The sequence below is a fragment of the Stegodyphus dumicola genome, chromosome 7 (genome assembly GCF_044657685.1).
Source record: "Stegodyphus dumicola isolate Sdum_Otavi_A_Nest chromosome 7, ASM4465768v1".
Taxonomy (NCBI): domain Eukaryota; kingdom Metazoa; phylum Arthropoda; class Arachnida; order Araneae; family Eresidae; genus Stegodyphus; species Stegodyphus dumicola.
The window spans coordinates 108130596-108156460 of NC_140774.1; the positions used below are offsets into that span (position 1 = coordinate 108130596).

At 31.1% G+C, this 25865-nt stretch overlaps 1 protein-coding gene across 1 annotated transcript in view; it reads left to right on the forward strand.

The window, feature by feature from the left end:
- LOC118193372 (uncharacterized) overlaps nt 1-23857 on the forward strand; it is a 108636-nt gene extending 84779 nt beyond the window's left edge. The window contains exons 15-17 of the mRNA XM_085820697.1: nt 7726-7846; nt 15058-15177; nt 15299-23857. Coding sequence (XP_085676823.1) covers nt 7726-7846; nt 15058-15177; nt 15299-17602 — 2545 coding nt within the window. The 3' untranslated portion in view covers nt 17603-23857. The remainder of the gene's footprint in view (nt 1-7725; nt 7847-15057; nt 15178-15298) is intronic.
- Nucleotides 23858-25865: the final 2008 nt, after the last annotated feature.

The following is a 25865-nucleotide window of genomic DNA, read 5'->3' on the forward strand; positions in this document are numbered from 1 at the left end:
GGCTAAACACTAGGGTTATAAATGTCAACATTACTAAGCAGTTTTTAGATAGTGAACATTGAGCATTATGCAGATGTTTTGGAAACCCATTTTTGTGGAGCCATGAGGGAGGAAAGACTACATTCTCTGGTTTCTGATCCATGACATTGCTGGACCATATGTCTGTGACATGAAAAGTGCTTTCAAAAATAAATTGAATAGTACTAGAATAGCCTTCATATAGCCAGTATATAGTATCATACGATTACAGGAGCTGAAAGGACTATCAGGCAAAAAAGAAGTTTCTTTGCAGTTGAGGATGATAAAAATACTGCAATACAGTGAAAAGGAAGATGCCCTAAAACAGCTTGTTTCATGTTTTTGAATCATTCATAAAATGCTGTGAAAAATATAATGGATTTTGTAAGTCTTTGGGGGTATAGAGACTGTTCATTCATCAGGTTTGAATTAAAAAAAAGTGACAGCTTTAAACTTTTCATCTAGCTAAGGGAAAATGTACTTTTCCTGGTAATTTCGTATCAGCATCACTATTCTGATTTTAAGAAAGTTCTGTCTAAGGCAGGAACTTTACTTCAGCTGTGCTCAAGGGACTCTGCGACTTATTGAAAATCAAGAAAACACAGATGATTCTGTTATATCCACAGTCTGATGGCATGGTGGAGAGGTTTAACCGTACAATTCTTAACCACCTCTCGCTCATGGTTTCCAAAAACCAAGAAGACTGGAATCGCAAACTGCCCCTGTTCCTGCTTGCTTACTGTAGTGCAGTCCATGAAAGCACCGGCTATTCTCCATCACAGATGCTCTTCAGTCGCGATCTCCGTCTGCCAAATGACCCACTCTACGGTCGCCCTCCGGATGTGCATTGCTCGCCTGAGAAGTATGTGCAGGACCTCCAGGCCTGGTTGGAAACAGTACACAGGTTTGCTCTAGAGCGGATCAACATCTCAACGGACAGGATGAAGAAGAGATATGACGCAAGAGCCACCGAACATCAATTCAGGAAAATGACACGGTTTCGCTGTGGAATCCAAGTGGTCGTAAGGGCGTTTCTCCCAAGTAGTTGCATTGGGAGGGTCTCTATACAGTCCTCAACAGATTGAACGACGTTGTGATACGGATCCATAAATCCCCCAATTCAAAACCCAAGTTCGTTCATTATGACAGATTAGCCCCATACTATGGCCGTAGTACTTAGTGCTTCTCATTCTTAGGGGTACCCATAATTCTTGTGCATGAGTTTTCTTACCTAGTTTCTGTGTAAAGTTTGTATGTAGTGTAAATGTTTGTTTCTTTAGTTATGTTATTTGTTTGTTTTATTGCCTTTTGTTTGTATCAAATTATGCTTCTGACCAATGATTGTACTGCCAGGGACTTGCAGTCCTTGGGAGGGGGGGGCAGTGTTGCAAAATGTACAGGTGCAGTAAGATGGCTTCCCTGCAAAGCAGTTTTAGGGTTGCCATAAAATGCAAGGGAGGCAGGGTTTCCAAATTTGGCGACAAAATTGGCGATATACCATGGACGGATGGAGAACCTTCTGGAACGAATTCTTACCGGTTTAGCCCAGAGTGTTCTCGAACACAAGCAGAAGCTGTATAAACCCTGCTGGTCCACAGTCAGTTAGTGTGTGTGCCTCGTCTAGCGAGCTGATAGTCAGTCATTGAGCGAGTGTTTTGAAGTCTAGCGCCGAGTTGGTCGTTGAGTGCATCGAGAGAGTCTTTGAGTGCATCGTCGAGTTTTGTCTTAAACTGTGCTGAGTCAAGAGCTATACTCTTGTGTATTGTCGAGTGCATCGCCTGGAGAGTCTCAAGAGTACGTGGAGTTCCGAGAATGACCAAGCTGAGTTGGGAGCTGTACTCGGGTGCTTTGCATTGAAGATGTCTCCACCGTTATTGCCCGACAGTGTGAAGACTGTGTCGCTGAACGTATCAGCATGTTTATAACAGTTCGATGACTGTAAAAGTGATTTTGGAGCTATCTGATTAATATTGGTAAATAAAGTGTGTTTCGATACTTCATCAAATGTCGTCATTATTCACTTCAAATCTACAAACCCCGTATGAATGTCAAGGAAGGAAATAACATAACAATATATAATTGGAAAGATATAGGTTGCCTAGCATATACACTGGTCGTCATAAGGGTCATAAAATTAAAAGAAAATGAGAAAAAATATGCTGCAACCAATGCCCAATAATAATAATTATTTATGTCAATTAAATACAAGTGAATACAAAATTACACTTCCATGCATACATTAGCACCCGAAATATGCAAATTCGGTGATTGACAATGTGGTGCTCAGCAGACACATGTTGGAATTCTAGTCTGTAGCATTGTTTAAAGGGTTTCTGAGAGTGATGAGTATTCATTAGTTATAGCTCGAAGAAATCATTTAAGTGAAGGTCAAAAGTGCCGAATAATTGGGAGAATCGAGGAAGGTCAAACACAAATGGATGTCACCCAAGATTTGAATATTCTTCAAAGCGTCATATCAGTAGTTTTGAGCCACTGGATCAGTTGATGGATAGCCTGTTCAGGAGAGCACCAAGAATAACAACTGCATCAAAAGATTTATTTTCTGTCATTGTCCACAAAAGAAAGAAGAAACCATGAAGCTACTACAAGAGATTTGGTTTTAGACCTTCAGGCTGCCACAGTAACTCGAACTAGCCATTCTACTGCTGCACAAAGGCTTAACGAGGTTGGATTGTATGCAAGAAAAACAGTGGTTTCTGTCCCACTCACTCCAGCTTCCAGAGGAACCTGTTTAAACTGATGCAATCATTATGTTCAATAGAGTCAAGGCAGCTGGGCCTAAGTATTTTTTACTGGCAAATGCAGATATAATCTGAACAGTGATTCTATGTATGTTTTCATCTGAAGAGAGGAAAAAACATGGAACTTGCCTTCCCTTGTCTGTGAAATATCCTGTTTCGTGACCGTATTTTAATGGTTTAAGAAGGGAGGATCATGACAAATGGCTGCACCAAGTTGCTTATCTTTCAAGGAGGTTCTGTAACCACTCCCATGGGCGAGGTATTTGAGCCCCAAGTTAGAATAGGGATTGTTAGTTAGTTGGCCAAGTGTTTTTGCTAATGGATGATAATGCTCAGCTTCATCGAACATATATGGTGTCAGAATATTTGCAACCAGAAGCTATAACTCTAATGGATTGGCTGCCTTACTCATCCAACTTGAACAAGATTGAGCATGTGTGAAATACCTTAGGGTACCAAATTTCAGCTCGCCAAATTCCTCCCCGAACCCTACAGGAGCTGAAAAATGCACTTTTAGAAAAGTGGCATGCAATTCCATGAAACTTGATCAGTACTTTGGTAAGTCTATGAAATCAAGAGGTGAGGTATATGCATATCTGTCCAAGGTGACCATACTGCTAAAAAATGTTTCCACAAGAGGTGACTTAATTTTTCCATCATTTTCCGATTTCCATAAATTTTGTTTTAGTTTCAATATTTTGTGAATAATCAACTGCCAAACATTGTAATTTATGTTAACTAATGCTTTTGTGCAAATTTCTATTAATAAATTTTCATTAAGGATCAGTTATGTTTTAGTTCTGTCATTATCCTTTAATTTTATGACCAGTGTAAAAACATGCTAAGATCTGGAATTATCAGAGCCTCATCAATTTTGAATGTTGGAAACTTTCTGATTTTAGATGAATAATTTAACTCAAGTAAGATGCCATAAAATTAAATTATGGTATACTTGTTTATGAAATAATGAAGCATTTATGATCTTAATAAAAATTTACAAAAAATAGCTCATATTTATTTACTTTATTAAGTATTCCTTTCACTGTAAGTTGTTTAAGCTGCTTCATTTTTTGTGCTAATACTTTCAGTCTATTTTTATAGATAGACATAATTTCTTGTTTAGCTGCAAAGTTGCATTGTTCAAGATCATGTAATTGCCTTATAAAAAATTCTCATTAAGTTATCAATCACAATTTTCATTCTCGGCAACCTCTTTATCTCTTTCTTCACTATTGGTAGCAATATTTTCTGGATTTTTAAACTATATTGCAGATTTCTTTGTCCATTTATTAATTGATAACCAGACCATTTCCACTGCAATGGAAAACTTCTATATCAGTTTCATTTATTATCACTTCCTTATATTTCTTCACTAATTCTATCTACTGAACAATTTCGCCTTTTGCTTGTGATATCTGAAAATCTTCAAATGCATTACTGTCATCATCATCAATGAAATATGATAGCTGGCCATAAATTATGCCAAGCATTTTTAAAAATATATGACCTTGTAATGCTCTACACAGCAAAATTTATACTAAAATTTTAAAAAAACTTTTGAATAATCATGCCACTGTTCAAATATCTGCATTTCAGTGTGGTCAGCAATCCATTATCTCTTGGCTGAATAATGAATATGCAATTTGGAAGAAAGAATAAGACAAAGATGTTATCTTTTTAAAATTTCAAGTGAAGTATAAGCCAAAGCCAAACAGTTATCTATAATTAGAGCAGATTTTTAAAGCATCTAGTGAAGAGGGAGATATTGTCTTTTACTAAAACTTCGAGTGAAGAGTTAGCCAGGTAGTTATTTTAAAACCATGGCAATTTTAGCATCATCATGTGACATTGGATTTAAAATTTTGCTGAGCCTTGGGTATGAAATAATTTTCAAAATTAATCATCCATTAATGTTCCTTTGCCAAACCTCACTTATGAAATGATGTTCAAAAATCAGTCTTTCATACATGTTTGTGTCACCCATGCTCTTCTGTTTGAACAATAAATGACAGAGAGCATCTTTACTTTTTTAAATGCCTGAGGTCACGTATTCTGTGAGCCCACGACTCGCAGAATATTACTTGATAATATTTATAATATTTAATATTATTAATATTTCACAACAACTCAAGGACCAAAAGTGTGGTCATGGCCATTGTTAATTAGTGTATTGTCATTGGCCATGGTGGGACTTCCTACCGAGGAGGGCTTTCAAATTGAGATATAGAAGTCTGAGTGATTTAGGAGAAAAATTACTTTTACAGTGAAACTCAATCTACATTCCTAGACTAGAAAAACTTTTTTTTTTTTTTTTTTTTTTTGCAGGAGGTCTGGATTTCAGATTCTGTACTGTAGTCAAAAACTGATAAATATATCAAAATGATTCTGATATGAAAGTTCTATGAAATAATGTTCAGCACTTTCATCTTTTCTGTGTTTCAATAATAGCTCCATTTGTCGTTATTACATTGAATTGTGGTCTTACATTGTTGTGGCTGGATCAGCCTTGGAGATCATGAATCTTTACATCATGTACTATGTTCTTGACTTATTCGAATTTAAATAAGGGTATTGTCATATAGTGACTTTCTGGGAGATGCAGTTCTTCAGTAGGTCACCTGCTGTGAGAAATTTGATTTATCAAATTAAGAAATCGTTTTTCTGAAACCATTGTATGGTACAAGGTTATATATGGTAAGGTTAGAGATGGCATTTCAAGAATTGGGAAGTGTTTCATTCACATCTTTATGCTCGAAAATTATCCTCACATCCTCAAAAAGTTACATTGTTATATTTTAGCAGTTTAATCATTTCAGTGTGTTTAACAACTTTGGAATAACATACAGTGGAACCTCAAGATATGAATTTAATTCATTCAGGCATTGAGCTCATATAGCAAATTTCTCGTATCTTGAAACAAATTTCCCCATTGAATATAATGGAAAATAATGGTTAATCCATTCTGCATCCCCAAAAATATCAACATAAAATCAATTTTTCTAATAAATAACACTGGTAAATAATATAACCATAGTTTACCTTTATGATAGCTTCCGACACTGACTTTAATTGCTTCTCTGTAACCTTTTCATGACGGCGCACCTTTGTTTAAGACGCTTGTGCGGGACGGAAGGGAATCGAAGGCAGTCACCGTACAGGATGGAGGTTTGCATCAAAGCCTAATTTTATAAAAAAAATCAGAAAAAAAAAAAAGTTTCACTTCTAGCCTTGTAATTTTTGGTATCATTATAGATTGTTACTTGAGCTCTTATATATGTTAAAAATAGCACTTAATAACGTTTTTTTCTTTATTTTACATGAAAATATACTTAAAAATTTCCTTATCTTGTAAAATAATTTTCGGAAGCGCTATTCAAATTATTCCAAAATTTTAATTGATAAAATCCATCAATACAGTCTTAAATTAATAAAACAACACAATAAAGACTATTTACAGTAAGAAGTAACAAAATTTAAAATGAAGACTGAGTGTGGTAAATCTCGAAGTACGGAGAAGTATTACTTTCTAACTCTTAGAAAAAGTATCACTTTTAAATCTTCAGAAAACGAATCATCACTCTCATCTGCGTTAGTTAAATGGTTCATTAACCGTACGACGGTATTCTTCCTCTGATAAATAGTGCCTTCCCATTATAATAGACTGGAGGTGAGGCTTTCCAAAATAAAAAGAGAAAAAACGGAAACATATTTGAAGGCAATGCAAAACGTAACAGAACTCCACATAATAAACCTAAAAGACCATACATAGTAGAGGAAAAAATAGAATAAAAAAAGGAATTGGATATAAATCAGACACGTGAATATTCATATTAGCACACGGCAATTTAAAGAGCCCACCTTTGTTTATGCTTTCACTTCCCCCACCCCACCCTGGCAACAGTTGATGAGTAAAATACCAAAGTCAGACAGAATATATCAAACTCAAGGTCAGGAACCTAAAACTGTGTTCATTTCAAAAGTAATGGACATAGAATGCCATCTAGTGGCCTTCAGAAAAACGTTCCAGCTTAAAATGCGTATACGTATTACCCGTCCTCTGAATGCAGTCTCTAGCAATGCGTGGATGGGACGCCTGCTGTAAGAGATGTTCTTAGGGAATGCGTATATGGGACGCCCGTCCTGAAAGGGTTAATCCACACCAACAACAGCTTCAGTTTTACACAGTATTTGGAAGTAATGGTAACTCCTTTGCCTATATCAAGTTTCGAAATTTCTTCCTTCTTCTCCGGAACAGTACAGATTGTCGATGTTAAAACGCCGTAAGTCTCCGCTAATTCCGTCACTCTTTCAAAATGCTTATGATTTCTTTCTTAATTTCAATGGCCATGGCTTCCTTATTTTTCCTTGTAGCACTGTCTTCTTAGGCATCGTGAAATAATTATTTTCACGTTAAATGTAATAAACAATTAACTCACAAGCGCACGAATATGTAGATCAAGGAACACTGAATGATCTGACAAGAGTATTCCCCGAGTTGAGCTGAATCAGGAAATGGCATCACGCATACCAACAGCCTGAGTCTTTGCTCGTTACTCCAGTCAATACTCATACTTAGAGACAAATTTTTTGCTCATATTTTCCTTGCATCTCAAATTTCTCTTATATTGAAGTGCTCGTATCTGGAAGCTCCACTGTGTGGAAGTCGTATCTGGAAGTCCATCTTATGATTCTTTTTCAATAACCAATTTCTTTGAGCAAAAGTTAAGAAATTTATAAAAATAGTTATAAAGAGCAAAATTATATGAAGATTAAGCTAGATAAAAGAAGTTAAGGACGTTTTAAGAAAAAGCAAGTCTTGTTATTTTAAATAATTGTATATGAAATGTACTGTGACATATAAATTTTTCATTTCGAACTTTGTGATTTCTTTTACATCTTGTGATTTCTTCTAACATTTGCTAATATTCTGTAATTCTTATTACAGGATACATGAAAAAGAGGCAGAGTTCTATAATTATGTCAACATTGATGAAGTAGCAGAAATGTTTCAATATGACAGGACTGATATTGAAGTAATATTCAATTATTGGAAGTTAAAGAGAAGAGTAAGTAAATTTTTACTTAATTTTTTTCTGATATTGAGATTTTAAAAATCATTTTTATGCTTTCTCTTGAATTTTCTCCCTGAATAAAATTAAACATATCTTTTTAATATTTTTTTTTTAAAGGCTAATTTTTATTTATTTATTCTCCCCCTTCCCCCCCTGGGAATAAAAACGTATCAATCTTATTTCATGAGTGTAGTGAACTTAAAAATTCCATTTTGAGTTGCACATACTGTTTTGCTAGTAATTATTATCCATAGAAGTATTTGGTATGGATTGCATTTTTAAATATTAAGTAAAAATATTCTATTATATAGTTTAGGAAATTTTGAAATTTTTAGAAGATATAGATGTGTATGATAGAAACAGGACTGCCTCTAAGCATAGGCGATGATGTTCATTCACACTATGGATTAAACATTGTAATTACTGTAATCATAAGTCATGTTTCATATTAGCATTCTTGCTTACTGAAGTTTTAAATGATTTTGATCTAAGTCATTCAGGGAAAGATAATATTTCAGGTATTTGATTTATCTAGAATTTTGGTAAAGTTTAAATTCCAATAAGTTTACTTCACATGTGAATTCTAAATTTTTGTTTCCTCTTTTCTGTGGCTATTTGCAGCACAAAGATGCATTGTTAGAGGTTTTTTTTTTTTTTTTTTTTTAAATGTTATTTTTTATCTGGGTGAATTGAATAAATTTAAAATTTTGCTGCAAAAATATATTGAATGTGTTTGAAAAATAAATTGTGAAATCTTAAAAAAAAAAAAAAAAAAAAAAATTAATTGCATTAGAATTTATATTTGTTTTTAATTTATACAGTTTCCTTATTATTCTTTAATTTTTGAAAATATTCTAGCCCACCAGTGGCCAAAAGATTAAAATTGTAGAATGCTGATAGTTTAATCCTGGTGAAAAAAACTGTCTGCAAATTTAATGGTTTTCCCCATATTTAACATAAATAGAAACCAATTCTCAGAGAGTCCGTCTAATTCTGTGCTTTTATTTTATTTATATATTTTTAAATATTGAAGCAAAGTATAATTACTATGAACTAGAATGCTACATGGATTTAATGTTTGTCTTCCAGTCTCATTCATCTTGTAGTATTGAATATGTATGTGAGTTCATAGATATGCTAAAAGGTTATGTGCAAACTTATATGTGTGTTCTTATCTTATAATATTAGAAGCATGAAAAATTTTCTGTGTTTGAAGCACTTACTGTAGTTATTTTGCCTGCAGTTTGAAACTTTTATTTAAAAAAAAAAAAAAAAAGTGAAAATTATAATGATTCTTAAATGATCTTATAAGAAAAACATAAATCTAATAAACCATTTTTTCAAAACTTTTATTCATATCCTTAATCTAATTTTATTAAAAAGAATATATGAGGGTTGATGAAGTAAACTGTTTCTTTAAAATGGGTCAATAAAAGAACCTGGTTCTAGATAGTACTTTTACCGAATGTGTTTTACTATTATTTAAAATATCAGTATCATATTTTGAAATATTTTTAAATGCTATTATTTCTGGAAGTCATTTCATGTGTTTGTCAATTCTTTCATAGTAAGACAATAGCAATAAGGTATTTTTGTTATGGAATGTTTCATTGTTCCAGTTAAATTTTTTCTTTAGATTTAAAATTTTCTACAAGTTTTAGAAAAAAAAAAAAAAAAAGAAAGAAAGAAAATTATCTGTGTTGCTAGTTCTTTGCAGCATTAAAAAAAATAGAATGTTAATTTTAGTCCTTCCCAGTTTTGAAAATCATTTTATATTTTTTAATGCTGTTTGTAAATATCAGGTTCGTTTGTGCTGAGAAGCAAAATTAGATAAATATTTGATCTGCATAGGTTTCCTTTAGTAGATTGGAGAGATCCAATCTGCTAAAGGGTTTACTAAATTTAACTAAAATTAATGCTGTTTGTAAATATCAGGTTCGTTTGTGCTGAGAAGCAAAATTAGATAAATATTTGATCTGCATAGGTTTCCTTTAGCAGTTTGGAGAGATCCAATCTGCTAAAGGATTTACTAAATTTTACTAAAGGATTTACTTAATCTGCTAAAGGATTTAAATTGTTGATGATTCTACAACTATTGCATGCATAAAAACTGAAGACATAAAAACCTTAACCAGAAGATAAGAACAACTTAATTCAATAATTTTTAAAGCAAAAAATGCACATATTACCAACATATAAGAATAAAAAACCTGAGCTCATTGAGCCAAGCAACAGAGTGGGTATACTTGTATATATACAGTCAAAAGTCGTTAATTCGGACACCCATAATCCGGACCTCAAAGTTACAAACTTTCTGCGCATGTGCATAGTCGTTTACGCGTGCGCGTAAGACCTTTACGGCTTCGGATATGCATGTGCGCATGCGCATAATACGTTTACGCATGCGCGTTTAATGTATAACGGACGGTATAAGCTAAGCTAAAATTATCTAATTCAGTTGATGTTGCAGATTGCGTTGTTCCTTAATCTTCGAATTGGATCTGGCTTATTATTTTTTTGCAGACTGTTAGAGCAATTTTATAAAAATAAGCTTGAACTTTCGATTATGTCAAATAAAATTTCTGATATATATTTACTAATATGTAAAGGATCTACAAAGCGAAAGTATTTTTCGAAGTCCATTAAACAAAAAGTGGAATTGCTGCAAAAAATGGATAAAGGCATATACTTTGTTTTTCTAACCATTCCAAAATCTGTTTATCAATTTCACGCTGCTCTGCGGCAGGGGGGAAAGGGGAAACAGCACGGCGCGCAATGAATTGGAAGTTGATCTGTCAGCAATATCCTTATCTTCAGGGCAGATGTTTTTATTTGATTTGGCTTATAATTCCTTACTAAGTGTAGTATTTCATCTCGATGTACTCCGTCTTTGATATGATTTAAATCAAGTTCCTCGTCATTATAATTCTCTTCCGATCTCGATACAGCAATTATAGGACTTGAACAGCGGAATTTTGTAATTAAACAAGAAATTATGTCTGTTTAATAGAATTAAAGAGTAAGTATTATCATATAAAACGAAACAACTTACTTTGAAAGAAATGTTTAATAAAGTAAACAAATAAATATTAAGCTTTTTCTTTTTGTAAATTTTGATTCCCTTTAGATCATAATTGTTCTTTATTTTATAAGTTATGGTTTCATATTTTTAATTTTATAATTTCTGCATGCCATCTTACCAGATTTAAACTGATGATCTATAATCCGGAATGACCGAAGTCCCGACGAGTCCGGATTAATGACTTTTGACTGTATATTGGGTCATATAAAAAATCTCTGTATTTTTTTATACAGTTTTGAGCAAAAATTTTCTTTATTGAAAATCAATTTTAATCAAGTACATATTGACCATTATTATATATGTCCTTTTGCCATTTTTGAGGTAGCTTCATGATTCCATTGGTGTAGAACTTCTGTGGTTTATTGCTGAAAAACTTGGCTAAGTGATTTTGTGGCACTTCGGTCTGCCAATTTTTTACCATCAAGAGAGTTTTGCAGAGACCGGAACAAATGGTAGTGAAACAGAGCAAGGTCCGGGTTATACAGTGGATACATTGAAACTTCCTAACCAAGCAGCAGCTCATGGACAATTCCTTTTTTAATCCCACCAAACACTCAACATAACCTTATTTGGTGACAATCCAGACTTTGAGGTCGTTTGTGGAGGGTCACTGGCCTTTGACCATGATCACTTGCATTTGATATTTTTGTATTTCACCCATTTTTCATCGCCTGTAATAATTCACTCCAAAAATCCTTTGATTTCGTTCCGTTTCATCAGCATTTCACTGGCGGTAACTCGGTGAATCAAGTTTCTTTGCGTTAATTCATGTGGCACCCTAACATCGAGCTTCTTTTTGTAGCCTGCTCTTTTCAAATGATTCCAAACTGTCATGTTGTTGATGTTTAGTGCCTCCACTATTTCCTGACAGCTTGCATGCTAGTCTTCCTCCACCAGTTGCAAAATTTTATCGACTTTTTCAGTGACTGGCCGACCCGAGCAAAGTGCATCTTCGACATCGAAATTCCTAGAGCAGAATTGAGCAAACCAATCCTGGGTCCTTCGTTTACTCACTGCATTCTCACCGTACACTTCACAAATTGTTCAGCATGTTTTTGCAGCGTTTTTACCTTTTTTTTTTAGTAAAAAAGCATCACATAGTGTATTTCTTCAGATATTCCACTCAGTTTCAAATTCATATAACTTTTTACACGAGCAATGAATTGAAAAATTATCTTCACAAACAATGGAAACTGAATCTCACCTTTTAAGCGCATGTTCATTTGAGACAATCGGGGGAGTGTTGCCAGATGTATAGGCATCAACACCATCTAGTAGCAAAAAAAGCATGGAGACTTTTTAATGTGACCCAATTTATATACTTTTTTATGCAGTCAATTGCAACTAGAAAGGGAAGTCCGTAACTGCAAGTTATAGCAGTCTTATATACAAAATTTCAACATTCTGAGGCTACTCTTTTTCCAGATATGTGATACATACATATGTACACAATGCCAAAAAAATAGGACATTTCTATAACTCCCGTTTTCTGGGCCAGTTGACGACATTCAAATTGCATTTTTGATGTCTCGAAAGTGCAACTCAGGATATATATTAGATTTATAAAAAAAGCATTGTTCTAATATAGGTATTTTCACACAAATCCGGACTTTTTCTGAAATGACATGCCAATTTTTTCCATATTTCGATTCTATGACTCAGATTATGCCTAAATATTCCAATCCAAAATCCAAATCCATATGCTAAATATTAAGTTTTGTAAAATTTGGTGAGAAATTTAGGGAGAAATTCAAAAATTTATCTTGGTGCATTTATTTCCGTTTGCGACAAGAATAATTCACTTGGCAAACTTCTTAATTTATAGCAACCTATTTTCTTTTCCTTTTTTACTTCCTTTTATGAAGTAAAAAGGAAGTATTGTAGTCGCAGAAAATTTCAAGTATCATATTTAAACAAAAATATCCATTTTGTCTGCTATTAAATGCAATTTAACGATATTTTTTGCCTGATATCCGTACATAAGGACAGAATAAAGGAATCTTTTTCACCAAAAACATTATAAAACTGAACATTAAAATGAATTCTGAAGAAATTTTTTGTAGCATCTGTATGTATGTACATATGTATCTTGTGTAACTCAAAAACAGGTAGCCTCCGAACATTTAAATTTTGTATATAGGACTGCTGTAAGATATACATGTGCACCTCCCATTTTAGTTGCAATCTTCTGCACCAGAAAGTGTATAAATATATATATGTGTATCCACTCTGTTACTTGGCTCAGTGAGCTCAGTTTCTTTATTCATATAAGATATAGATATGCACCTCCCATTTTAGTTGCAATCTTCTGTACCAAAAAGTATATAAATATATATATATGTATATCCACTCTGTTACTCGGCTCAGTAAGCTGAATTTCTTTTTTCATATATGTTTGTAAATTGTACATTTTTTTGCTTTAAAAGTGATTGAATTATGTTGTTCTTATCTTCCGGTTAAGGTTTTTATGCCTTTATTTAACCTGCATGCAATAATTGTGGAATTATCAACAATTTAAAAGTGCAGCTAAGCCTAATTTTTGTTTAGCATCGCAGCCATATTTGTTTACATTTGAAACTTGGCAGAATAGTGGATTTGTTGCCAATCTAGGGAAACTAAGCTTTGCAGCAACAAAGTAATGCCTTCTTTTATTATTGTGAATTAAGTATGTTTAATTCATTTAGGAATTATCATTTAAGTGATTAGCTTGTTTTTCTGTAGAAACTGTATTTTAATTGTAAATTTTTTTAAAAATTATTTTAACTGTACTTCGTGTTTTATGTTTTTCTATGTCTTTCAGTTTTTAATAAAAATAGTTTGAAATTTTATTTATTTTTGCCTTGCCGTGAGGTGAGAACTGAATTAATTAGTAGCTTATGTGCATTAGGTAAGCGGCACTGAATTGTCTGTGAAAAATTGTTTCTTTTTAATTTGTTTAATTTTTTTTATACATCGTTCTAGATATTATAGTATTTGAATATAATGTGTGGTAATTCTTCAGATGATTTAATTTTTGTGCACTCTGAGTTATAAAATGAATGAGATGTAATGCTGTTAAGTGAACCTAGCACCGGAGTGTCGCTATAGTAAATAAACATAGTGAACTTTAAAGAGTGCATTTATTCTCTTGTGGTTTATGTGCTATTGAAGAAGTAGATTTAATTCAAAATTTGTTAACTATTAATTCAATAAGCTGAAATGAAATGCAGGAAAATTACATATAATTTAATATTCCATACAAGAAAGTCGTGGTGTACATACCATATTTTCTCATTGTGATGAGCCAGGAAAAAGTCAACGTTCTTTATTTTTAAATAATTTTTGAACAAAGTGCGTAAACCACATTTGACGTTATTATTTATTGCTTATAACAAATATGGCAAATTTCAAAACGCACCTGTATTTAGAAAATTGTGAATGAAAACTCTAATTTTTTGCAGGTGTGCCTAGAAATACATTTACTTTAAGATGATGTTGAAAATTTTATAGGTTATAATTCAAATTTAAAAAAAAATTTTAAAACTACGAATTTTAAAAATAAATCATAAAAAAGGGTGAATTTTATTTGGAATGAACTAAAATATTGAAATGTAAAAGGAACAATCAAATAAGTTTAATAAAAAAAGAGATATTAACAGAAATATACCAAATTCAATTAACATCGAGGAGCTAAAATTTTAAGAGCTTTTTTTTTAAAAAAACTACTCGTGTGATTTTTTACAAAACCTGACAGTTTCACATAATTTGAGTTGTAGAATCGAAATATGGAAAAAAATTGGCATGTCATTTCAGAAAAGTTCGATTTTTGTGTTAAAAGACTTATATTAGAACAATGCTATATGTAAATCTAATACATATCCTAAGTCATGCTTTCAAGACATGCAAAACGCAAGTTGAATTTCGTCAATCGGCCCAATAGAATGGGAGGCATAGAAATGCCCCTCCCCCCTTTTTTTCTTGTTTTGCGCAGAGTACTTGTTTCTGTTTGATTTGTTTGCAAGCAATTTTTTTACTGATTTTTAAAGCATAATTAAAAAGAGTTTTTTTTTAATTCTCTCTAAATATTACAGTTAAAAATCAAATTTCAAATCTGAAAATCTTTAATAAAAATTTATTCTTTTAGGCTAATTGGAACCGTGCACTTTTACCACCAAAAATTGATACTGATACCAGTTGCACTGAGGAGAATTCTCCTATTGCTTTTCTTAAAAAGCTTGTTCATCATAGGCAAGATTTAGAAAGGGTAACTATTTCTTTGCATTACATAACTTTTGAGCTTGACTTCTGTAATGTTTGAAAATTGAATTTCTTGAAGTATGTTCATTTCAAAATATTTTTTTAATTTGTTTATTTTTGATTTTAAGGCAAGAAATTTGTGTTACATGGTGATAAAACGTGAAAAACTTGTCAAGAGCTGGTTAAGGGTTAAAGAGCACATATTCCAGAAACAAGTAGATATCTTATCCAGAGAAAATGAAAAGTTATCAAAAGAGGAAAAAGAAGCTGTACTAAATGCAAATTGTGGGGATTTAGCATATGATAAGAAACATACGGGATTGAATGGTCCTTCACCCAACATGATTAGTGTACTCACTAACCTTGTGGGTGAAGATATCACAAAAACACACTTAAATGGTACAGTGAAAGCAGGTAGGAAAAGTAATCGAGAAAGATCTGAACCTTCTCCAAATCCATATGCTAAACATTACCTAAATGGGCTTGCAAAACGTTCTCAAAGATGGTATGATAAACAAAGGAGAGGATCCCATCTGCAAAGCACCAGCTCCTTGCAAGTTAATAAAAGTAATGTAAATCTTAGTTTTCAGTGGACCTCAGATCATCTTGTTAGTGATGATGGTTTAGAAGTGTCTAAAGATGGGGATGACATGAACTCTGATCAACAGCATCATTTCCTTACTCAGATTGAAACAAGTTATAAGTCTGTTGATTCTTGTGATGATGCTTATTCAAATGTAGTTGCATACAAATATATTGGTGATGATTCTTCAAGTAAAAATTTCTCAGACAGCCATTTTAAGGATGATAGTGATAATAAAGGAACTATTTGTTTCCCTCCTCTGAATTCATTTACTCCTGTAAAACATGAAATTGATTCTGTTTCTTCTAATGAATGTCTTTCTAAATCTTTAATTGAGAGTTGTGTAGAAATGAAAATCAAGGAGGAGATTAAGTCAGATAATGAGACTTCTGATTGCAATAATGGATGTAAGTCCAGCAGAGGCCTTAAAACTGTAGAAGATAGTTCTAATTTTACCAAAGAGGAGGAATCAAAAGCTTCTGATTTGAAATCAAAAAATAATTTTATTTCAGGCAAAAGAAGAAGGTGTAAAAAAGGTAATTTAGATGAAAAATCTAATCTTGTCAACCACATACAAGATCATTCTGCTTTAGTGAATGATGTAAATAATATTATAAGTTCTCCTCTTGATGAATCTCTTTCAACAAACTATCTTAATGTTATGGAAATAGAAATGAAAAATCACGAGGCTTCAGAAGCTGATCTGAAACAATTTGTTGAGCAGTTGGAAGCAAATTTAAATCTTAACTCTTGTATTACAGTCCCATCAGAACTTGATAGTGCCACTGAAAACCAGTCTTGTATAGATTTGCCTATACATTGTGAAAGTATAAAAGCTGAAGATCAAGAAAAAACTGAAAGTTATGCTGATGTTATGGAGCAAAAAAATATTGAAATTTCAGTTGATAAATGTTTATTAAATCAAAGTAATGATTCAAATGAAAGCAAAGATAATAATATTGTTATTCATCATGCAAAAATCTTAGAATTGAACTGTAATCCAGTTGTAGTACTTGATAAATCTGAAGCCAAGATTCGTCCATCTGTTAAAAGCGATTCACCTGTTAGGACTCATTCTCCTTCACCTCATAAAGTATCAGAGAATGGAATCATTAAATATAATAAGCCTAGCCCTAAGTATAATTCACAGGATAAATCAGTAACATCAAAATCATGTGCATTAAAATCTAAACATATGAGTAATTCTCATTCAGTATCATCTGTATCTGTGAATAAACATCAATCATCTTCATTAACAAAGTGCCAGGAAAAAACTGCTTCTGTGGTAAAGTTGGAAGAAGATGTTTCAGAGCCAAAAGAATGTTTGACTAGTGGGAAAAATACGTCCCGAGAATTACCTATGCCAAAAAAGGACATGCTGCGGGGATATAAGATTCCAAAAAAACCAAGGTCTGATAAACCTGAAGAGAATAGCTTGGACTTGAAGCGGGGAAATTCTCCTCTTTCTCCACTGCCAGATATCACAACAAGTGGTGTAGGTGGTTATCACAAAGCTAAGTCCTCATGGAGGAAGCTAGAACCAAGGCCAAGCCAAGTGATAACTTCCAATCCAAGACCTCCAATCAATGGGGATGCACAACAGCAGTCAGAGAGACTAGTCTTAAAACTGAAAAAGGATACAACAGATCCGGAATCGCAGAGGTGGAAAACTGATGCTACTATTTATAATAGGGGCATCATCCCCAACTGGATAGGTGATTTCCCACGTATGCCTCCACCTATGCTACGTCCGCGATATTCTCATCCTCCAGGACATTGGCCTCGAATGCGAACTCGAGGTGGGTTTCGAAGAATTCATATGAACTATGGTGCTGGGCCATATACGTGACGAATGTGGAACAGTTAGTTGCAATTTGTGATAATCACCTAAACATTTTCCCATGCAGCACAAGAGAACTTTTCATGCATAAATAAAACCATATCTTAATATAGTTTATTTTACAAAACTATATTAACTGTAACATCACTCAGAATTTGGCATTTATAAATTTCTAAAATCGTCTGAATTATAAACGCAAAGATCACACTTAAATCTCAAAGATTTTTCTTGATTGCTATTGAAACTGTATATTTTTTTAATAATAGTTATATCTCATTACTCAAAGATGTTTGTTTGCTCAATGCTATTTTAATTAAATAAAATTTTAAAGATTTTAGATTATAATTTTAATATTAATTATTGACAGTAGTATGTAATTGCATTGTTAATATGTCATTTTATAAAAGGTGAGATTTCTTGATCGGATTTTTGTAAAAGCATTTGTTGTTGACATTTTTTTCATCTAAGTTTTAGAATCCATAATCATTTCCACTCTTTGCTTTTCTGTATTTAGTAAATAATTTATTTTTCCAAATGTGGTATTGTTGCTAATGTTTCACTGAAGTGAAGGCATATTTTATGTGAAAAGTGTTTGATTCACAGAAGCATTTAAATTGTGCATGGATGAAAATCTGTTGTGTATTAACGTAAAACTTGGCAGCAATTTTAGATTAACAGTAAACTGAGTACATTCGTATCATTGGTTTATGCACATTATTACTCACTACATAATTCTGAAAATTAAAATTTGATAAGCTCAGTGATCAGCCAACTTGCTTGGTCTAAGTTCTGCCTTTTCTTCTTTTTTGGTGGAATTTTTAGGACCTGTTTTCTAATTTTATTTTCAAATTACGTGTTTAAATGTTTTTACTGCGAAAAATGAAGTTTTCTTAATGTTCATAACTACCTCATAAGTTAAGGTTCATAACTATGAGATTACTTTAAGGAATTTTCGAAAGAAATTTTTTGAATCAATAAAAGCCATCAAATTTTAGTATTTTAAATAAAATTATACAATAAACAGCAACAGAGGTTTGGAGTTTTATTTATTTATTTATTTTTAAGTGGCAAGCAAAAAGTGTTTTCGTAGTATTTTATATGTTAGGATTAATGTTTTTATTTTTTGGGGGGGATAGCACATCCATGGCTTCTTACAGAATGCCTGACCCAAAAGATTCAGCTGATATAGGTGTACTTTTAATTTTTTGAAATTTTACCATTGTCTTTCTATTATTCTCAGAAGGGAGCATAAAGTTAAGATAGATGTTATGGCAAAATTTCTATTCCCATCAGGTACTCCTTGACAAAAATATCCCAATGTTGTGATATAACTGTGTGGATAAGTAGGTAGTTTGGATTTCAAATCCATTTTACAAGGTATTAAAATTGTAATCACAGTTAAATGCTAAAAAATTGGGGCTGTAATGGAATAAGGCAAACCTGTATCAATAACTTGCTTTCTTGAAGTTATTCCTTGAATATTAAAGTTATTAGGATTTAAATATGACATATTACCTTCATTTGATGATGGTACTAATTTTACAAATTCATGATGGCCAAAATTTATTTTTTCTGTACCTAGAAAAGTAAATCCCTCCTTCACAAATGTAAAATATTACATTCATAATTACTCTTTTATATACCAAACATGTTAAAATCATTAGTTTAGCTTTTCTTTAAATTTTGCAATTTTTATTGTGTAGATTTGGAACTATTTGGAACTTGGCATTCCCCCCTCTCCAACTTTTTATTTATTTCCACATTGTTTCATTGCTTATAATTATCAGTTCTTAAATATTACTGAATTTTTGTCTTAGTACAATTTGTGATTTCTGGACCAGATTTTTTTTTAATTATTTATTTTTTGAATAGCAATCTTAAGTTTCAGCATTGTCATCAAAACTTCTCTTTCGTATTATAAATTTAATATATTATTATGCCAGAACATATATTCAGAAAATAGTGACTATTTTATGCAGTTATTTTTATAAGACTAAAAATTTTTAGTATGTTAAAACTTAAATAGCTGCCTCCCCCATTATGAATTGCTGACTGTAGATAGGTATCTGGCATTACTTCTCTAAACACAGAAGGATGTTCGTCGTATTGCATAATATGGGAAATTTTCAAAAATTTTATTTAGAATATTTAATAATCATAGGCTTTAGAAGGATCGGTGTACGTGAAACGTAATCTTATCTAAGCAGTATTTAATAAAAAAGTTTTTTTTTCTTCTGTTTTGTAAATTGCAAATTTTTTTGATAGGAAATCTGAGAATTTGATTATAAAAATTCAGCTTTCCCTAGTATTTGAATAAAGCAATTTCATGAAAAGCCCATTTTTTTCCATATCATGCATATAAACAATTCTGAATTCAAAATGATTTGATGACATTTTGTACACTATTGCATATATATATGCATTTTTTAAAATAGTTTCACATATCTGTGATAGACCAGGGATAAACTAATGTTCATATGTGTTTAATAACTAGAATCTTTTGCTTTCTATCGTTAAGTAGATATAGAGTTTATCCACTTCTAAATTAATTATAGTTTACTTTGAAGTCCCCCCCATAAGTCTAATTCCAATATATACTTAAATTCTTCACTAATTTGGCTATATTTTTTTAAGTGGTAAAATATTTCTTTTCTAGATTAACTTTTTGAAAAATATATTTCAAAATGTTATTGTTTATCATGATTAAAGCTTTTTAACAGAGACCTTTATCATCTGCTAATTGATATACATGTTCTCTTTGTTATCTGAATATGCAGCATTCCTGTGTAACCTTTCATAATCTGAAATAATGTAAAACAAAAATGACAGTTACCAATAATTTATTTGTGAAAATTTGCTGAGTGAGCTGAGATTAATAGAAACTAACTTGCCAGATAATGTATCAAACTCAAAATAATACTAATGTGTGGTAAAAGCAAAACAAAATAAAAATTTACAATCTATATCAATAAGAAATAATGAATAAAAAATGTAATTTCATTATCCAGAATTAGAAAAGTCGTATGAACATTAGAGACACAATGATGGAGATGATGGTTTGTTAGCCAAAGCCATTGCAAGTTAGGTAAGTGATGAATTAGAAGAGAAGGTGAAGGTTTGTTGTCTGTTGTGTTAAGATGGAAAAGACTTAATATATGGCAATGCACTTCTTACTTTCTCATATTACTTGTTATACTGTTTGTTGCATTTTCAAATTAAAATGAACAGTCAAAATATGTTATAAATCTTCATGTCCTGTATATGTTACTGTGAAAGACCGAAATTGGAGAATATCGACTTTCACAGGAGAATATCAACATTCACCAAATACGTCGGTGAAAGACCGAATATTTCACTACATTCTTGTATATTCGGACCCTCACCGGTGTATGTCGACAATCACAGATATGCTCTGGTGAAAGTCGAAAAGAGAGGTCATAAAGTGCCATAATAGTTTAAGTTGTTGCAATAAATAAGATTTGAATCACATAATTTAGTAAATTTTTTTATTACTCTTATTTTATTTTCTCATTTAGAACGTACTGTATAATTAAGTAAGTTTTTAACTTCTATTATTTTGCTTTCTCATTTTGAATGTATTGTGTGTTTTAGGTTCTCATGTTCTTAGGTTTTTGTTTCAAGTCTCAAGTGTGTTTATTCGCGACTGAATTACGGAGAAGAAAATATAATATTGTTATATGTTCAACATTCACCATTAGTACATGGTGAATGTCGACATTGACCAGTGTAAGTCAGAAGTAAGGAAAATATTTCGGACATACACCAAGAGACTATGTGAATGTTGACATTCACCGGTGAAAGTCGACATTCTCCAGATTTTGTAGTATCACTGTAACATATATACTAAAACCTTGTTGCTAAGTACAATACTTTTTCCCATGGGGGGTGTTGCTAGTGGGAAAATTAATGTAAATTAAATTGGACCATTTTCTTATAAATGATGGCAACCTCATTCTATAAATATGTAGTCAACTTATTTCACTGTAGTGTATTAGTATGGACAAATTAATTTTATTTTATGACTTGCATTTTTTATCTGCCTTCCTTATTGGACTTAATTACAAAAAATAAATAAATAATAAACTAAATTCAAGCCTTCTGATTAAGAAATTCAGTTATAATGATGGATGACTATCTTGCACATAGTGAGATTTTAAATTCAAAGGAATACTGACGATGTGAATACACTTCTCTTGGAATGCTATCTTCATTTTTTTACTTTTTTCTTATAAAATTCTCTGACTACTCATAGCAGTAAAAATTGAAAATCTGCAAAATGTTTTGTAAGTTTAATAGAATTAATATTCACCGGAATATTTTTCTCTTAATCGGGTAATTATTTATCTTCTTTTATAAATTTGCTAGCATGTTAAAAAAATTTATGATTTATAAATCTCTAATATTTTCATCTTGAAAGTTGCTGATCACTGTGCTATAAAAAATTCAGATTTGTGTAATTGTAATATTATTATTATTTCTATGGGATGATTTATATGCATATTTATTTGACTAGTTGTTATGAATGTTTATATTGTACAAATTAAGTTATGTGTAGAATGTTACAATTGCTTCTGACAGAATGGTAAAATAGATTAGATTTTGAATTGACAAACTAATGGATGAGAAATTAGCACAAAGTACCAAGGTGTTTTCACATTTTCTGCTTTGTAAATAGCACAGCTGTTAGACAGTATACAGTTAAACCTGCATTGAAGAATGTGTATGTGTATTGTTGAAATAGTATGGACAAATTATTGGAAAGTCCTAAAATTTAAATATTAGTTTATTGATATAAAGTAGCAGCAATAAATATTAGTGCTTTCATCCTTAAATCTTCATTTTTCCTGTATATGATGTGTGGTAGTAGTGCTTTCATTTTTAAATTTCATTGAAAATTAAATTTTAATTTCCTCCGTATATGATGTGTAGTACTATATCTTAAAATATGGCTTTAGTGAACTTATTTTAGTTTTATATGTTATGTTTTTTAATATTCAATTTTGTGTATTTGAAGATTTAAAAATGAAGAATGCCTTCAGATTTATGGTAAAATTACCATAATTCTAGACTTATGTGTATTACTTTATGCCTCTATTAAAAGCAATAGTTTTATTTTCTACTCAGTGGGAATTCTTTAACATTCATGTTTTAATATCGTTAATATTCCTGTTTCCAGACAGAAAACTAAATTAAAAATACAGTTGAGGCAAAAATTAATGTAAAACATACCATGAATTTTTTCATATTATAATGGGAAGTCTTGTAAACTTGATGTATTTACACTGAAATCAAATGCGAAGTATAGTGAAATGAAGCAGGATCTTGCTATAAATTCATTGTAAATTGTAAAAGAATCTCATTTGCAAGTGTAAAAGTATTTTATTTATATTATTTCAAAGCAAAACGGAGAAAAATGTAAATTAGTAAAAATTTGATAATACTCCCCCTTCTCTTAATTATAGGAATATGATTTTGTGTTAATATATTGATTATTATGCAACATGAAGTATATGTTTAGACTTCAGAATTTTTAATATTGAATTTGCTGCTGTAGAAACATTACAGGATGATTTTGTTTTGTTCTCTAAATTTGTAGTGCTTATAAAAAAACTGGGGGGAGAGAGGAAATGTAATTAGAAAAGAATATACAGCTAACTGATGCAAATTTTAAGTTTCAAATGCAGTATTGTAATAGAAATGTCTATATTCAGGTGTGGTATTTTACTGCATTTGCATGAAATATGGCTTATAAAATTTTGTAGTCATGCTCTCATTTATCAGTTTATGATAGTTACAATAGAGAAAATTGCAGACAGTATGGGTAGGAATTCAAAAGAAAAATTGTATACCATCTGAAGTGATACCAGTTTCAGCAATACCAAAAAAGTTCTCTTTTCCCTTCTGAATTTTAGTAGACTTTGTATAGTTTCTTATTAATACTGGCAGTTTCTGCAGGAAAATGCTGTATACATGTGTAAATGATTTGTTTGTATATAAATGTATAAACATCCATTCTTTAAGATTTTTTTTTAAAAGATCGTGATACTTTTACCATTTTTTCTGTGAATGATATTTCATTCCATGCATAGTGTATATACATAAATAATATAAATATTATACATATGGTATATATGTGTACATTTATGATAGAACAGGTTGACAAATTGAAAGAAGTTTGATTTTTTATTAATGGACTCTTGTGCATATAGCAAGTGAATAACATTGTTATAATTTAGAATTTTATTTATCATTTTTGTACTGTTCACAGAAATTTTAATGCAAACTCTTAACATCATCACACACTAAAAGTAGACTGTGTGCTTATAAATGTACCCCACCTGTGTTCATCATTTATTTGATTTTTCTGTTTATAAATGTTCTGCTTAGTGTGCATGTCAAAAGTTCTTATTTTATCATAGCCTTTGTCAGAATATTTTTTTAAACAAATAATATACAGTGATCTTTTTGTTTTTCTTAGCAGTTATTGCAGTTTTAGATGGTACCCATAATAATTCTGTTTTGGAACCATTGTGTAGACTTCCTCCTGTAAGAATGATCTGCAGTACTAGCTGTGGCCCCTGAAAGTAAAACAGGAGCACTATGAAACAGTAGCAATTCCATTCAAATATAAATATAATATCTTAGTATTTATATTAAATTAGTATGTATGGTATCTTTATGAAAATATAATATTTATGCTCATGCTAATATATTTACTCATATGTATGTATTTGCATATATTTATGAATTTATACATGCACAAAATGGGCTATAACTAAGAGTCACTAAAAACAGCCAGTCTGCAGGTCATTTAATTTTGGCTACTTTTTTCTGTGGTGTTAATTTATGAACTTGAAATGAATTGCTTTAAGTAATTTGAGCTTGCTGTGCTGTATGATTTACATTTTATTGTTAGAAAATTTTCCATATATCTGTAATATTTATAATTTTCTTTGATGCCTTAATTTCCGTCTTGTTAAATTCAAGGAAAGTAAATGTAATTATTGTTGATCTAGAATGTTGGATTTCATCTTATTTATTGTTCAAAAGCATTATCATTATATAAAAATGGTATAGTTCTGTAAAAAATATTATATTTCCTTCTTTTTATGTCACCGTGTCTTTAATTTGCGGAAAAGAAAAATGTTAAAACTGCATAACTATTTTGACCAGTTAATTTTAAAATGGTTTATATGAAGTATATTTTTTGTGAAGACAAAAATTAGTAATAAAAATAATTTGAATAACCGATTATATTTCTATAAAAATGTAACATGTCCCCCCCCACCTTTATTCCTTTATAATAAATGTGAATAGTAAAACCAAACATGAAGTAATTTTTCCCATATTTATATTATTTTTGTGAACCCATTTCTGAAAAGTGTTAGATTTTGACTAATAAACTGGTATTTTTTGTGTTAATTTGAGTTACTATAAAATCTGTCCCTAAAATTATATTTTTTATTTATTCATAAATAATTTAAATACCTAAAAATTAATTTTAATCTCTTGACCAATTTTATTTTAATATTTTAAATTATATTGTACCCTTAAATTAATTTTTTGAATATAGCTTCTAGACATAGAGATTCAGAAATAATATGAATTTGTTTTTGACTGCTTTCTTATTGTCTAATAGAAAGTATCAAAATTTAAAGGAATCATCAAAATGTGTTAAAATCTAGAAAAATGTTCTTCACTCACAAATATATAAAATAGGTGTATTTAACTATTTCGTTGCATTTTGAAATTTGATTTAAATTTGAGTATCTTTTATACATATATAATTGACTTGGCCTTTAAAAAAGTAACAGTATATTTTTATAAAAACAGTAAGTTGGAGCTTCATGCTATGCAAATAATTTCATATGAAAGTATGATATCATTATGCATTAAATGTAAGATTCAAAAATCTGTTGTATATTCATTCCTATTCAGAACTTATTTTTCATGATTCATGAATCTGTGCCCAGACATCAAGTACAAACCCTATGCATTGTTTGCATTGTTCATTTTTTCTTTTCCTTACATCGAAAAAATGTAGTGTTTGATGTATATGCAAGCACTTGCTTTGTAAAAATAATGCTGTGTGTGACGATGGTCAGAGATTTTTATGAAAAGCAGGTCTGTACTGGTTTTTTACTAATTCATTGATTGTTGCTCTCATTTAAGATGAGTACCTTTGCAAGTGAAATAAAAACTGTTATGGCCATATTGTAAGATTGTATACAAGAGTACAAGTATATACTTG